The 14,872-nt window shown below is 52.0% G+C and overlaps 4 protein-coding genes across 5 annotated transcripts; all 4 read right to left on the bottom strand.

The window, feature by feature from the left end:
• Nucleotides 1–102: 102 nt before the first annotated feature.
• LOC100822419 (uncharacterized protein At4g15970) lies at nucleotides 103–2,334 on the bottom strand. 2 transcript variants are annotated; one of them, XM_024460246.1, is made up of 3 exons: nucleotides 1,539–1,864; nucleotides 1,013–1,375; nucleotides 103–939 (listed from the first exon to the last, which is right to left on the bottom strand). In XM_024460246.1, exons 1-3 carry the CDS (start codon nucleotides 1,620–1,622, stop codon nucleotides 415–417), a joined length of 972 nt encoding a protein of 323 aa, XP_024316014.1. In that variant the 5' UTR covers nucleotides 1,623–1,864; the 3' UTR covers nucleotides 103–414. The 2 variants fall into 2 exon arrangements, with proteins under 2 accessions (XP_024316014.1, XP_003564947.1); XM_003564899.4 differs by lacking the exon at nucleotides 1,539–1,864 and adding an exon at nucleotides 1,895–2,334 and having other exon boundaries at nucleotides 106–939.
• Nucleotides 2,335–2,614: 280 nt separating this feature from the next.
• LOC100821600 (uncharacterized protein At4g15970) lies at nucleotides 2,615–4,250 on the bottom strand. The gene is made up of 4 exons (XM_024458878.1): nucleotides 4,229–4,250; nucleotides 3,922–4,128; nucleotides 3,331–3,680; nucleotides 2,615–3,264 (listed from the first exon to the last, which is right to left on the bottom strand). The coding sequence occupies exons 1-4, from the start codon at nucleotides 4,248–4,250 to the stop codon at nucleotides 2,743–2,745; spliced, it is 1,101 nt and encodes a 366-aa protein (XP_024314646.1). The 3' UTR covers nucleotides 2,615–2,742.
• A 4,465-nt stretch (nucleotides 4,251–8,715) lies between these two features.
• On the bottom strand, nucleotides 8,716–10,522 carry LOC100821299 (uncharacterized protein At4g15970). The gene is made up of 4 exons (XM_010235281.3): nucleotides 10,399–10,522; nucleotides 10,015–10,316; nucleotides 9,524–9,907; nucleotides 8,716–9,433 (listed from the first exon to the last, which is right to left on the bottom strand). Exons 2-4 carry the CDS (start codon nucleotides 10,201–10,203, stop codon nucleotides 8,930–8,932), a joined length of 1,077 nt encoding a protein of 358 aa, XP_010233583.1. The 5' UTR covers nucleotides 10,204–10,316; nucleotides 10,399–10,522; the 3' UTR covers nucleotides 8,716–8,929.
• Nucleotides 10,523–11,239: 717 nt separating this feature from the next.
• On the bottom strand, nucleotides 11,240–13,189 carry LOC100822106 (uncharacterized protein At1g28695). Its single transcript, XM_010234451.3, has 3 exons — nucleotides 12,808–13,189; nucleotides 12,316–12,693; nucleotides 11,240–11,904 (listed from the first exon to the last, which is right to left on the bottom strand). The coding sequence occupies exons 1-3, from the start codon at nucleotides 13,048–13,050 to the stop codon at nucleotides 11,419–11,421; spliced, it is 1,107 nt and encodes a 368-aa protein (XP_010232753.1). The 5' UTR covers nucleotides 13,051–13,189; the 3' UTR covers nucleotides 11,240–11,418.
• Nucleotides 13,190–14,872: the final 1,683 nt, after the last annotated feature.

Below are 14,872 nucleotides of genomic sequence, written 5' to 3'. Positions count from 1 at the left end.
CACCTGCAGGATAATACACAAGAGCAGAAATATTGATCAGGGAGAAGAGCACGCACGGCACGCACATTAATCAGAGACTTTTGGGATGACAAGGAGATCGAGTTCGGAGTGAAAAAGACATCATATAGTGCGAGAAGCTTCCAGTCTCGACTTGCATCGCCACGTGGTTGAAACGAGACGAGAGTAGGATTGTCTCGAGTGAAAAGGACTCAGTTGACCTTCCGGAGTACTCCTAGTTATAGTTGACTATTTTACTGCCTAGCTAAATACAGGTCTCTGATTATTGAATAAAATCCAATATTGACCAAAAACTAGTAGCCCAAGCTCATAGCTCATACACTACAGACTAGCGCACGTACGTGTCAAATTGTCAACAATCAAATTGGTTACACTTAGACGCGGTCTCTCTGCACGTCAATGGCGGCGAACAGGTTTACGCCGATGGATCGACTTCCTGCACCGGACAGGGACCGTCCATGTGAGCTTCACGTTCATATTCCTCTTCTTCTTCCGTGTCAGGCTCCGGTACCTCTTCCAGTCAGCGGCCACGTCCATGAGGTCGTGCACCTTATTGTCCACGCCGATGCAGCAATCAGCGTGCATGATGCTGATCTTGTCAAAATCGTCATGGTATTGGCAGAACCCGCCGAAGTAGATTGTGCGAAGAGGCTCGATCCGGACCTGGAGCTTCTCGACGAGTTCGTGCTTGATCCTCGCGAACACGGGCTGGTCGTTCAGGCGTGGGAACCTTGGCCTTGCCTCCTGCCAGTACCGGAGCATCGAGATGCTCCGGTTTGTCGCCTTCATGTAGTAGAGCCCCGTATTGAGCGGGTTGGTCAACGGAACGCGTGCGTCTAAGAAGTTGTCGGTGGAGACGCTCATGTCCGCGTACACCGGGATGTGTCGTAATGGATTCCGCATCATTATCATATCAGTATCCTACAAATGATTCACACCGTTAGTTTTAATTCTTCGGTGTTTTCGATCATGGATGTGTTCTTGTTGTTCTTACGGTGTAGAGGAAGTTGTAGCCGAGCTCAAGGACACGCTGCTGGAAAGAGAGCTTGCTCCAGACGAGCTCGAGGTACTCTTTGGACATGAAGCGGGTAGCTGAGGTGAGGTTTGCGGTCTTCACCTCGAGGAGGTAGCAGTAGGGGTGCACGACATTGCAGCGGCCAAAGCCGGTAGGGTCAAGGGCCACGATGAGTACATGGTTGAGAAGGTGCTCCGTATCCTCGCCGTTCTTGAAGCTCTCACGGTAGATGTCCAACAGGGAGCCGGGTCGCGCCCACGCCTCATTCACTGATGTGATGATCACTGTCCTGTCCTCCATTGCCACCCTCGGCAACAGTTGGGCTAGGCCTGGGAATTTGTCCTGCATGTGGATTGGGATTAGTGAAAATCCTTCAATGCAAATGAAATAATATACGGTGTATTTTTTTTGGAAATGGAATAATCGGGTGTGTTCTTCAGTATATATTTACAATTCGATCATTTAAACATTTTCATGGAAAGGGTACATGAGGAAATTTCCAAACCGTTGGTGTGTGGATGCCCAAGATCAAGCTGTGCCTTTCTTTCTGAAAAGTTAAGTGAATGTGCCTTTCAGATGGGACCGGCATTAATTACGGAAAACGAAGACACGGGTTTTATAGCCAACAACGATAGATTGCGACTGCAAGTTCGTAGGCAGTCCCCTTGCCTCAGCATACCGGAACGAACTATGCAACGCCACAGCGTGTGAAATTTCCAGGAATTCAAGTCCGCAACTCACAACGATCGAGCTAAACTACCAGGTTGTGTGCTGGGCACATGCATATATATACAAGGGCGGAATTAAGAGTGATTCAAAACAAAACTTAAAAGGATTCTAAACGAGCACGTACATACATACCTCTTGTTCTTGTTCTTGTTGTTCTTGCGCATGGTGAGCGGCCTCCGGAGGCAGCGGCAGAGACCCGTTGCTGCTTTTCCCCCAGATGGAGACGCCGGGCAGCCGATCTCCCACCCGATCGGACGCCAGGAAGAACAAGAGGATCGTGGGCAGAGCTGCCCCCAGCAGGAACCACACGGCGTTGTGGTGGTTCGGCTTCAGGCTCCCCTCCTTCACCAGTCCCATCTCCGGGAACGGGTTCCGAACTGCAGATTGAAGATCAACAAGAAAGGAGCAAGGAAGGAAGACGGCCGGGGAGGGGAAGTGATGTCCGGAAGACAGGAAACCGTTCAGCAGTTAACTGTTCCGTATATTTCGTATGCTTGGAAGCTGAAAGGAAGTACCTTTCGATCGACCTGCTAGCCTGTGGGGTTTTGGGCTCGATTATAGGAGTAGGACGACGACGGCTTCTGCTATCGTAGGCTACGTGTGGCGTTTTTACGCGGCAGGGCGCGCGCCTACGTAGGTCTGCCATGTGTGTCGACAGATTTTTCTCCTGTTTTTAACAAATTATATTACTTCATTGATCAATTAACCAGAGTAGCGAAGATTTTTTTATGGAACACAGAATTTACATTTAAGACCTTCATTCTTTGTGTCTTGACACATTTCTTAAACTCTGATGAAAATATGCAGACCTGCACAAGCTAGATAGCCTCGAAGGTTTTGAAAAACCGTCGCTCGCCCCAATAAGTGAGAAGTTTAGATCATTGGACTGGAGATACATCGGTGCGAGTGGACCCACCAATAGGCGGTCGAGGTGTCAAATTGTCAACAACCAAATTGCTTTTTTGTGGTTTCTCCACAGGTCACGGATGAACAGGTTTGTGCCAGTTGGTAGACTTCCTACACAGTAGGGGGACCGTCCACGTGAGGTTCGCACTCGTATTCTTTCTCTCCTCTAGTGTCATGCTCCTGTACCTTCTCCAGTCAGCGACCACATCCATGAGGTCATGGACCTTGTTGTCCACGCCGATGCAACAGTCAGCGTGCATGGTACATATCTTGTCAAAGTCGTCGTGGTACTCGCAAAACCCACCAAAGTAGACTGTGTCAAGGGGCTCGATCCGGACCTGGAGCTTCTCGATGAGCTCGGTCTTGATCTTAACAAAGACGGGCTGGTCATTGACGCCCGGGAACCTCGGCCTTGCCGCCTGCCAGTACCGAAGCATCTCGATGCTCCGGTTCGTTGCCTTCATGTAGTAGAGCCCCGTGTTGGGCGGGTTGTCCAGCGGAGCACGTGCGCTCGAGAAGTCATCTGAGGACACGCTCATGTCCGCATACACCGGGATGCGCCGGAACGGATCCCGCAATAGTATCATATCAGTATCCTGCAAGTGTTACACACCGATAATTTTAGTTCTTTGGAGTTTTCACGGTCAAGTTTTTGTTCTTACGGTGCAGAGGAAATTGTAGCCGAGCTCGAGTATGCATTGTTGGAGGTAGAGCTTGGTCCAGACGAGCTCGAGGTACTCCTTGGACATGAACGGCGTGGCTGAGGTCAGGTTCGCGATCTTCACCTCGAGCAGGTGGCAGTGAGGGTGCACAACTGTGCAACGCCGAAAGCCGGCAGGGTCGAGGGCGACAATGAGGACATGGGCTAGGAGGTGCTCTGTGTCCTCGCCGTTCTTGAAGCTCTCGAGGTAGATGTCCAGCAGGGAGCCAGGCCGGGCCCACGCCTCATTCACCGTGGTGATGATCACTGTCTTGTCCTCCATGGCCACCTTCGGTAGCAGCTGGGCTAGGCCTGGGATTTTTTCATGAATGCCAAAATCCCTCTCAATCCACGCAGGAATTGTTGTAACCGAACAAGACCTAATATGTATGACTAGCCCAGTGTCGGCTAATCTCGTGGAAATGTGACTGTTTGACTAACTAACCCGATTACTTGTTCTAAACAAAACCAGCAGATCACAGGAGAAATCAATACTGAAACAAAAAAGAAAAAGATGGTACATGATGCATGCCCTGTTTCTCAATTGAGCTACCTCTTGTTGTTGTTGCGCAGGAGCGGGCTCCTTGTCCTTGGGGTGAGACGGCGGCAGATATCCATTGCTGCTCCCCCGGCTGGAGACGCTGGACAGCTGCTCGCCCACACGATCCGACGCCAAGATGAACAAGAGGGCCGTGGGCAGAGCTGCACCCAGGAGGAACCACATAGCGCTGTAGTTGTTCGGCTTCAGCTGGATCATCCCCTCATTCTGCGACGCCATCTCTCGGAGCAAAAATGGGCGCCGGAAGGGGATAGTGGCAGCTAATTAACCAGCGGGCCGGGATGGAGAAGCTTATTTGTACTGTCCCCGCCCGGCCCGTGCATGTGGCATGACTTGAAACGTACACCTGCTAGCTAGCCATTAGACAACCCTGTTGCGTGATTAGCAAAAAGCTATGGAGATCATGCTAGGCTACGCCACGGTTTGACCACCAGGCCATGTCCCACGTGTGTTAGATTTGATCCGGCGATAAAAACGAACGGCTAGCTTGCCTTTGAGCACTCATCATGACATGTTGTTAGAGATTTTGGGATGATACAAATAGTTTGGAGTGAAAAACAAAAGGATATAAACCGCGTCGTCCCGACTCCCAATCGACTACGTCAGATTATCCTCGATCGATCTTTTTTTTTTGCGGGGAATATCTTCGATCGATCTTAACATGATCAATAAATACTTTGCATATTCCAGCGCAAAAAATAAAAATAAATACTTTGCATATACATGTACACAGCGAGAAGCTTCCCGTCTCAAGTCAACTCGTCACGGTTGAACCGAGAGAGGATTACGTACGTACGTACGGAGCAAGTGGCAGCTGTTGCACATTTCTATAGTAGAAGCCCGTGTTGGGTGCGTTGTGCAATTATAATTCTTGCATGTGCAATGATACTCCTTCGTAATCAGCCTGTAAAAAAAAGGGATTTTTTTAGGTCTATCTAGGGCCTAATTAATTAGTTGGAGGGTCAAAATAGAAAAAGGAAATATGGCAGCACACTACTGACTAGATAGCTAATTGCATGCGTGGATTAAATTACGAGCTAGCTGTAGTGGTTGGTCGGCATAGAAAAAAATATTTCTCAGTCGACCGACACCAAACAAGAAAAACAAAAATAATTGCATTGAGAATTTTACATGCCCAAAATGCTGAGCTCTATATGCACATGCATGCGTATAATAGTGTGTTCTGAACTTTCAGACTTTTTAACACGCTTAGAGCATCTTCTGCAGTAGCCCCTAAAACAGGTCCCTTAATCCTCTTTAGGGGCTTCCTCCTAAAATTTGTACCCCTATTTCTGATTGAGCTTCAATGACGTATGTGACCTATTTGTCAGTGGGACATTTTCTTTCTCTTGTCTTCTTCTTCTTCGATGGCACGGTCGCGGGCACGACCAAGGTCATCGGCGGTCGTGCAGGGCGGCTGCACGGAGGCAAAGCGGGGCCCGGCGGGCGCGATCTTGCGGGCCGGCTGCGTGGGGCGGTCAGTGGCCTCAAGGGCAACGGGAGGGGGCCGGGCGGTCTCGAGAGCGGTGGGAGTGCGGACTGGCGACGGGGCCGAGGCGGCAGCAGAGGAGACGGCCAGCGTAGATGCGGCCGGTGGCGGCAGCCCGCGAGCGACGGATGGTGGCGATGCTGTGGGGATGAGCAGATGCGCGTGGGGAAGAAAGAACAGGCACGAGGGGTGAGGAAAGAGAAGAAGAAAAGTGGATTAGGGCTCCCCTCCGGGTCCCTAGGAATGGGGGTGTGATCTAGTGGGGCCTGCTGAGGTGTGATCTAGGGGCTTTCCTAGTTTAGGGACCTGAGCGGGGGGTCTATTGAAGACAATTTCTTTACTCTATCCCCTAAAATCCGGATATGGACCTGTTTAATTAGGGGCCCTGCTGCTCTTAGATGTATGAGCGTGGCTAGAAGTTTCCAACCTGGATCCACTTGAACTCCACTAAGGTCACCTGCAGAATACAATCTCAGTATTGCCCAAAGAGGAGTAGAATACCAAACTTACAATTATTGGTCACGGGGGGTACGCACGGCACTCTCTCACATGTATCAGACAGAGAGTGTTTAGGTTATGAAACGAAGAGTTTGGAGTGAAAACACACACTAAACCCGTCGTCCCAACTCGCTCCCAGGCGACCACGTGAGATCGATTGTCACCATGGACTGAGCGACGTTCAGACTCCAGACTGAGGAAGATTGGAAAGAAGAGTGCGCAGAGTTTAGGATTTGTAATAGACACCACACGAAGCTTCCCGTTTCAACTTGAATCATCAGTGGTCACAGGCTCACAGCTGAACCAAGGGGATCACGTAATTGACAAAGTGACAGGTTTTGTAAAGTTCCAAATAAACCTTGTAAAAAAACCTGTCGCTTTGTGGTCACAAAAAAATTCAGGTTTAATTTCGATTTTTTTTTACGGAACCTCGTCAAGAGGGCAGGATGCTCCTGCAATTCATTAAGAATAATAGAGTGACTCCATTTATGAGGAAAACCGAGCCGAAAACCGTACAAACACACAACACACAGCGACAAACGGAAAGGCTCATCACCCCGTGACAAGAGACCGAAGCCGCAACACAACACATCAAGGTCCGGGACCGCCGTCCCGACATCCACCGCTCGCACGCGAGCCTCAACGCCGCACGACCCGGAAATCTTGCAGCCCTAGCTACACAAGAAGACCGCTCGTAGACCACAGCCGTTGTGCCAAGATCCGGGGCCGCCGCCCCGACATGCAAGCTAGACCAAACCCAGAGGGGTCGTGTCAGCCAGGCCGACGAAACTCACTACCCATGTAGCGCAACGCCGCCACCCCAACCATGCTAAATGATGGCCTCACCACCTAAGGCCGCCACCGCAAAGTTTTTCGAGGCCGCCGCCTCGACTTCCAAAGGTCAATCCGGGGCCGCTGCCCTGACATCCACATGCCCCGACGGCGAAGACCCGATCCACATCATCAAGCACCTGCCAAGCACAAGGGAGAGTTCTTCAAAGATGATGCCTCCAAGAAGGACCACGACACATCTGCGCCATCATCACCTGCTCCAACTGGAGCTTGGGTTTTCACCCGGAGAACAGAAGAACCTTGAGAGGAGGAAGAGAGCTCCACGACGATGCCTTCAACAAAGAAAAATGACGCCCGAGGGCGACATCACCGCCGGCACCGAACAAGGCCGGTGCAAGAATTTCTCCCAGAGCTCTCTTCGACCACGCCTCAAAGGGATCTCAAGACATTGCTCAAGAAGCTGCCCCACGCGCATCCGTCGTCGACCGCCAAACACCACTGTGTGGCACGCACACCGCAACACCTTTTCCACGATGAACGTCACCGCGCCCATCCAAGTGCAGGTCCGCGCGAGCAGAACCCATCCCCGACCATCGCTCACCTCCCGAGGCCGCCGCCCCGGCCTCCTCGTCGCCGACGTGGTGTCCTCACGCCATCCCCGCTGACCAGCGCCTCCTGCGCGGCTCACACGCGGCCACCGAGCAGCCAGCCCGCTGGTCGCCCTCCTCGAACGAGCCACCCCGCACCCTCAAGCACCGAGGAGCCTCGCAGGCTGCCATCCTCAGATCTGGGCATGAGGCCCCAGATCCCCGCGCCCTCCCCCACTCCGCAGCGCCCCAACCAGCCCCAATGTAAGGAGCCGACGAGGAGGGAGGCAGCTGCAGCGCCCGAAGCCGCCGCTCTGGCTTCCCACGCCGGAGATCCAGTCGCCGCCGAGATCGACGCCGACCCGCACCGCGCGCCAGGAGAGAAACCCCCGCACTACCTTTGGCAGTGGGGCCCGCCACCGCCGTGGCAAAGCGGGCGACGACGGCGGCAAGGGGAGGTCAGGTGGGGAGGAGGTTGGACGCCGGCTGGATTCCGCCCTCGGTGTCGCCTGGGTGCGACACGGGAGGCTCGAGGGTGGGGTTCTTCAATTTTGAATTTACAAACCAACAAAAGGAAACGACATTCTTTGACCTACTCCTGTATAGTCGTAGAGTTTTTTTACGGTACCCCGGTACTCCAAAACCATACCTCGGAGTACCAGATGTATCTAACCGTTGATAGCAAAAGGTTAATTTGGTCTTTTCCCCTCTAATCTAATAGGTGCGTCCGCGTCCATCGAATTTTGATTCGCTGCCCCCAGCCCGTCTCCAGCATCGCCTCAGCCCGCGCATTCCAATTGAGCAGCCGCGCCCACCCTCGGCGCCTCTGCCGCCGTTCGTCGCGGCCGTCCGCTCGCCATGTTAGACACCATTTGTCTGGTGCGATGACACTGGACGAAGTGACACTCTGGATGAAGCGATGAGATCTCCATGTCTGCCTGGTGCGAATTAGTACAAATAGCAGAAACAAGAAAATCTGACTTCGCCTGAGGTTTCTTCACTTGTCCAATCCTTATGTATCGTTGAATTACTTGTATGCAGCTAATTAGTACTAAGTACTACTTCGTATGAAGTTTGTGCGTAAAATAGGGCTAGTGATCGCTGCAAGGAAACGACGCGGGTAGGGGCCTCGTCTGCTCCGCCGGCGCACCGGCCATTGAGGCATCAGCGGCCCAATCGAGTGGCTCGGCCGCTTCGTCTACCCCAGACGCAGTGCCCTCATCCCTCCGCCGGCGCGGCCGCCTCGCCATGCAGCGGCCCTTAAGGCAGCGGCCGCACAATAGAGCGGCGCCGGCCGCCTCGTCCCCTCAGTCGGCGTAGCGAAGACCCAATCAAGCGCCCGCGCCGCTGTGTGGATGGCGGCGACTTGATTAGGTCACGAACAGAACACATTAGTTTTTTTAATTGCATAACAAAATCCAGTGACCAAGAGAAAATCCAAATGCCTTCACGTAATTACAAGTTTGTCTTTCCACTCATGGTACTCCGGTCGTTTTTGACTTAGTACTCCGTGGGATTGATAATGGAGTACCACTTAATATTAACCATTAGATCAGGACAAATAAACGGTTCGTATTAAATCCGGGGTACCGTAAAAGAGGTACTTGGGCAGGACTGACTTAATCAGCCATCGTTATCACTGTCCCATGGACGTCCGGCACTTAGATGGCACCGTCCACCGGCATTCCCCGCTCTTCTTCTCCGGCGCCGCCAACCCCGCGCAGTTCTTCCAGTCAGCCGCCATGTTCCTCAAGTCATGCACTTTGTTCTCCAACCCGATGCAGCAATTAGCATGCATGGCGCAAACCCTGCCGTCAATCTCGTCGCGGAACTGGCAGAATCCGCCGAAGAGCGCCGTGTCGAGGAACACGAACCTGAGCCGCAGCTCGCCGTGGGCGAGGTCGGCCTTGATCTCGTCGAAGACGGCTTGGTCGTGCGCCCCCGTGAACCGATGCCTCGCATCCCGCCACCGTTGAACCATCTCCACGGTCCGGTTCGTCGACTTGACGTAGTAGAAGCCCGTGTTGGGCGCGTTGTTCAGGGCTTCGGCGTCGCCGTTGAACCGGTCCGTCGAGACCGCCATGTCCGCGTACAGACTAATGTGCCTGAACGGGTCCCTCAACCACATGATATCCACATCCTGACAATATCGATCGACACGATCACGTTAAACCGTAATCCTAGTAAGAAAAGTGAGATGTGATTTAGAGGCTTATAATTAGTTAAGTACGGTGAAGAGGTAGTTGTAGCCGAGCTGGAGGACGCGGTGCTGGAGCTGGAGCTTGGCCCAGACGAGCTCGAGGTAGCCCTTGGACATGAAGCGGTTGGCGGAGCTGATATTTGCAGACTTGACCTCGAGGAGGTAGCAATGGCCAGGGTGCACCGCCTCACAGTGGGCCAGGGCGCCCGTGTCGACGGCGACGACGAGGACATGGTCGAGGAGGTGCGCGATGCCCTCGCCGTTGAGGAATCCCTCGCGGAAGATGTCGAGGAGCGAGCCGGGGCGCGACCATGCCTCGTTCACCGACGTGATGATCACCGTCCGGTCGTCCGTGGCCACCTTGGATAGAAGCTCCGCCAGCCCCGGGAACAACAATGCCTCTTCCTGCGTGAACTGCACATGCAACTCGATTTTTTTCAGAGAGACCAACGACACGCTGAAAACTGCACGTTAATTGTATAACGCACTGTACATTAGGCTGTGAGCTAATTAAGCCTGACCTTTCCGCCGTGGCTCGAGAGGTTAGCTGCTGATCCATTTCTGAAGCTCGAGATGATGGCCAGCTGCTCGCCGACCCGGTCGGAAGCGAGGAAGAAGAGGAGCACGGTGGGGAGGAGCGCCCCGAGGAGGAACGAACTGCCCCTGCCGCTGACGCCGTGCTGCTTGCTCAGGCAGCCCGCTATGTCCATTCCTCCACGAGTTAACAGGACCGTGTGTTGTGGTAGAGAGACACAGATGAACGGACTTCGCAAAATTGGTAACTTGTGTGTTCCTCCAAGTGGACAGGTACTTAAAAACGCTTCTGCGTGAGAGGTGTGTTGATCTATTCAAATTAAGGACGACGACCGAATATCTATGGGCGGAGTAGGAAAAGATGTGCGTACTCTGATGTGCGCGTGCCCGTTGATTAGTTTTCCTACTTGGACTTGAAATTTGCGTTGTGACGTAGTACGTGCATATTTTCTTCAGGTGCGCCTGCCTCTTGTATTCGACCTTCGCGAGTGTGTGTGGTTCGGCAAAGCAACGACATTCACACGGTTACTCCGTACTTTTCAACAAAGAAGAAGAGTACGCAGTTACATACTTTGATATCTCTTTGACTCTTTTCTCCCCGGAAGAGTTCAACCAGCCTAGTCAATTACCGTCTCCCCGGCCATCGGTTGCTTACCGTCTTACCGACCTCCTTGTCAATATGCAAGTTGGAAGCTGGGACTGTGCCAGAGTACCTGAAAACAAAACGGAAAACAAAAGTCGTCGTCCCAAATTACATGGTACTGAGATTCGGCCTCTTTTCCGGAGCCTTGAGTTAGAAGGCTTTGAAGCACGGAAGCATGTACGTGAGACGGCTAGTACAACTCCAGTCAACTTATAAAGTACAGTAGTACAATGTAAATGCATCAGCATTTTCCACTCTGCCAATTGCAGATAAACACACCGGGACGAACAACCATCTAGCTCGGTGGAAGGGGGTTCATTCCCAACTTCTAAAATTTTCGTATAAGTTAAACCATCTCCAAAAATTGTGAAAGTCATGAGAGAAGTGATTGCAAGCTAGATGCCTTAGGATATTTTAATTTAATTTGTTTGTCCAAAACAACACAATGGCATACTTTGTGTACCCACTAAGGGCCCGTTCGGTTGCCTTGTTCCCGACGAGGATTGGGGGGGGGGGGGGTTCGGAGGGGATTTGTGGAAACGAACGTGGCCTAAAGATGACCAAGAGCATGGTAATATCATTATTCATTTATTTATTTTGCACTAGATTGGTGATATCATTATGGTAGGCACACACCAATTTCAATTTTGATCATGCTTCTCAAGATTATACAGCATAAAAAATCAAGCTATGCACATCTCAATTCTCAAACCGAGAACCGAACAACGTCGATCACCAAGTCAGTCAGTCAGTGGATGCAAATACCAGGGACCTTCCACCGCACGGGGCCCCGGCGCTTGTGCTCATCATCCATGGCCCTATAAGATTGCCACTCCCGCATCAGATTCTTGAGGTCATGGAGCTTGGCCTCAAGCCCGACGCAACAATTGGCGTGCATGGTGTACAACGTGTTGAAGTCCCTGGTGTTGTTGCAGAACCCACCGTTGTGTGCCGTGTCAAGGAACTGCAGCCGGAGCCCGCGCTTGGAGACAAGGTCGAACTTGATCTCGTTCAGCACCTGCTGCTCATGTTTCCCCGGGAAGGACTCCCTCGCGTGGAGCCATGCCTCGAAGACCCCCACCGTGCGCCGGCTCGACTTGACGTACAGAAATCCTGTGTTGGGCGCGTTTATGGGGCTATACGGATCGCCGAAATAGAAGTCTGATGAGGTCACCATGTGCGCCGCCACTGACATCCGCTCGAACGGGTCACGGAACCACATGATGTCCACGTCCTGCAACATAACATAGGTTATGGCTTAGGATTATTAGGATTTCAAAATGCTGAAATGCTACAGAATTTTAAGAAAATGCGTGAAAATCGACTATATATAGAAGTTTCAGTGCTCATGTGCTGCATTATTTTTTTGACCTGACACGCCCCCGCATTAGAAAAAGATACCAGCTGCTAGTTGCTTGTACCACACCTCAAAAATTCGCGCATTGACCAACTGACAGTGGCTCAAGGGATGTTTCTCTTTTGCCTCGGTTTGGAAAGAAAAAAGAGAGGATGTCTGTGTCAATGCCCACATCGGACCGTTTCTGAAACCATTTTATTTCCCCTTCCTCTCGTGTAGTCCCTGTCTAGACCAACTGTTCCAACTTCCAACAGCCACGACGACCAACGAAGCAAAGAAGCAACGTACCGTGAACAAGAAGTTATACCCAAGCTCCAGAATCCGCTGCTGCAGCCTGACCTTGCTCCACACCAGATCGATGTAGTCCTTGCTCATGAACACCTTCTCCTCGGACAGGTTACCGCCGGGGGCGCCGCCCCCTGCCACGGGCGGCGCCGGCGCCAGGAGGTAGCAGTGCTTGTGCAGCGCCTTGCACCGCTCGAAGGCCCCGCCGTCGAGGGCCACGATGAGCAGATGGTCCACGAAGCGCGCGATCCGCTCCCCGGCCCGGAAGCTCTCGAGGAACAGGCCCAGCAGCGAGCCCTCCGCGGCCCACGCCTCGTTCACCGACGTCATGATCACCGTCCTGTCCTCGTCCGCCGCCGCCCTCAGCAGCTTCTCCAGCCCCTGTAATTCATGATCATCAGACGCAAGAGAAGGAAAAGGAAGTGAAGATATAAAGTTACCCATAAAGTTACAGGAGGCGAGAATTGCGGTTTTGTGATGTGAGTTTCTGGAAACCTGCAGGCTGGGGGTAGTCTGGTTGGTCTCGTGGGACGCAACCTTGCTGCCGGTATGGTTGGCATGGTTGGCTTCCTGGGATGGAGTGGGTATCGCCATGGTTCCATTGGCAAAGCTTGATATGCCGGCCGACCGCGCGCCGGTACCGGCAGAGGAGAGGAAGAAGACGAACACCCCGGCGACGGACGCCCCGAGGAGAAGCGACACCAGCTGGTTAAGCACATTCTGCTTAACCCCCATCATGTGTGTGTCTGTGTCTTCCGGCCGCGAGCGGCGAGAACACGTACAGAAAGGGATTAAGGAGAAGCTGGCTAGCTAGCTAGCTAGAGAAGTGCCGTGGAGGGGAAACCGGTGTGTGTCATATACTATACTCTGAATCTGGTTTCTGGGTGTTGATCTTTTCAAACATATACTTAATCAGACCGATTCCAATTTTGTTACAGTACTGCGTGCATGGTGCAGCAGCCCACGATTTGATCACTCTCTTGCCCCTCTTGCAATCTGCAACGTGCGATTGTCATGTGGGAAGTCAGACCCTCTTGATGTCGATGTGGAGATGTTGAATGTGCTGGAAATGTGCTAGCCGCCCGAGTAGCCGTGCTCTTCAGCAGTACTTGGGGGTTGGGAACTGTTATCCACATTGCCGTCAGAAACTCTCTGCTGGAGCCTGGAGGGAATAATGTTTTTTCTAAAAAAATATTGTATTTGCAGACGTGCATTTCTTCCATTCACTTGTGGCAATTATGCATTCGTGGGTTCAGAACTTCAGATGATTCTCTCTATGTATGGGACCTGCAATAAACGGTTGCTTTCTAGAGAAAACTTTGCCACGTAGGCACTTCTCCTGCCCCGATTGAATTGAAATATAAAAAAGAGAGATAAAATTTGCAGCAAAGCGTGCAATAATGCTGTGCCATTGGTAATTTAGTATTTGCAGTTGCTTTCCCAACTACTCCCTGAATCATATAAATCTCACATTGTGGACTTGCTCATGGAAGCGCAGCGCAGGTATATTATTGCAAAACAGGTTACTTGGACAGTTTGGCTATCTACGACGGGTTCTCACCAGTGTCAGGCCCACGGGGAGGAGCCGTCTCGAACCAGTCCTACTTGGGCCCAGTAGCGCCCAAATTTAGTCTCGACTTTGAGCCCATATCGATTTCTAACATTTTCGCGGTCAGACCGGCAAATTTCTGATTCTCAAAAAAAAGAAAAGACCGGCAAATTTCCAGTGCAACTGTTGCTGAGAGCGAGAGTTGATGCCTGCTACTCCCAGGCCACTAGTTTTCGAATAACCGGTCGTCGTCTCAATGAAGCTGGGCCCAAGTCCGACGTCCACATCAGCTGACAGCTGGGGGTGGGTCCCATGAAGTCAATGGCTGTACTATCATCGTCGTCCGTCGCACACCCGGGGGCCAGGGGCACGGCGTTTTGGTGGACCGTCCATCTCACCGCCGCTTTTCCCTGGACGACCACGATGGCGCATGTACCTCGCTGGCTACTGCTCCTCGTGCGGCGCGAGGACGTGGCAGGCTAGCTGGGGGGTCAGTCTGGTCTCCCCGGCGAGACCCGTTCTGCAAGAAATGACCAATTCCTCTGCTCTGCTGATGTGGACAAATCCTTCAGGCAACACAACATCGTTGCATGCTTGATTAAATACGACAACCCAGCTCCAACCGTGTACGTGTACAGTCCATCGAACTCACGATGGCACATCCTTCTTGCATGTTACAGTAGGCTATAATATCTCTCCAATATGGAAGCTCGGTGATCTAATACATCTGACAAGATGATCACCGGTACTTCAGACTAAAATTACACTGTAAAATATCATAAAAATGCATCAGCGCAGCACAGACTAGTTTTTTTTACAGCAGCGTAGACGCGTAGTTTGAGAAGATCACTGGGTTTATCCGTACTCGTCAATTAAAATGTGTAAAACGACCGCTCAGGTGAACGGTAAAACCCAGTGGATTATCGGATCATGCCTGAAAAAAAGAGACCACGTTCTTCTTGTTCCCTAAGCCAAGAAGATGAGGGCTATAAAAGTAAAATCCCCCGCGGT

Source organism: Brachypodium distachyon, chromosome 2, assembly GCF_000005505.3.
Source record: "Brachypodium distachyon strain Bd21 chromosome 2, Brachypodium_distachyon_v3.0, whole genome shotgun sequence".
In the NCBI taxonomy this organism is placed as follows: domain Eukaryota; kingdom Viridiplantae; phylum Streptophyta; class Magnoliopsida; order Poales; family Poaceae; genus Brachypodium; species Brachypodium distachyon.
The sequence above is the reverse complement of the archived record's forward strand: the minus strand, read 5'-3'. Positions and strand labels throughout refer to the sequence as shown.

Excerpts from the sequence above, each read along its gene's own strand:
- LOC100822419 (XM_003564899.4), bottom strand. The coding sequence starts at position 2,119 with ATGGGACTGGTGAAGGAGGGGAGCCTGAAGCCGAACCACCACAACGCC. Across the intron at positions 1,376-1,894 it reads AACAAGAACAAGAACAAGAG|GACAAATTCCCAGGCCTAGC; the intron begins GTATGTATGTAC and ends ATCCACATGCAG. Across the intron at positions 940-1,012 it reads GCTACAACTTCCTCTACACC|GATACTGATATGATAATGAT; the intron begins GTAAGAACAACA and ends AATCATTTGTAG.
- LOC100821600 (XM_024458878.1), bottom strand. The coding sequence starts at position 4,250 with ATGCACGGGCCGGGCGGGGACA. Across the intron at positions 3,681-3,921 it reads CTGCGCAACAACAACAAGAG|GCCTAGCCCAGCTGCTACCG; the intron begins GTAGCTCAATTG and ends AAAAAATCCCAG. Across the intron at positions 3,265-3,330 it reads GCTACAATTTCCTCTGCACC|GATACTGATATGATACTATT; the intron begins GTAAGAACAAAA and ends TAACACTTGCAG.
- LOC100821299 (XM_010235281.3), bottom strand. The coding sequence starts at position 10,203 with ATGGACATAGCGGGCTGCCTGAGCAAGCAGCACGGCGTCAGCGGCAGG. Across the intron at positions 9,908-10,014 it reads TCTCGAGCCACGGCGGAAAG|TTCACGCAGGAAGAGGCATT; the intron begins GTCAGGCTTAAT and ends TTGCATGTGCAG. Across the intron at positions 9,434-9,523 it reads GCTACAACTACCTCTTCACC|GATGTGGATATCATGTGGTT; the intron begins GTACTTAACTAA and ends CGATATTGTCAG.
- LOC100822106 (XM_010234451.3), bottom strand. The coding sequence starts at position 13,050 with ATGATGGGGGTTAAGCAGAATGTGCTTAACCAGCTGGTGTCGCTTCTC. Across the intron at positions 12,694-12,807 it reads AGACTACCCCCAGCCTGCAG|GGGCTGGAGAAGCTGCTGAG; the intron begins GTTTCCAGAAAC and ends CATGAATTACAG. Across the intron at positions 11,905-12,315 it reads GGTATAACTTCTTGTTCACG|GACGTGGACATCATGTGGTT; the intron begins GTACGTTGCTTC and ends GTTATGTTGCAG.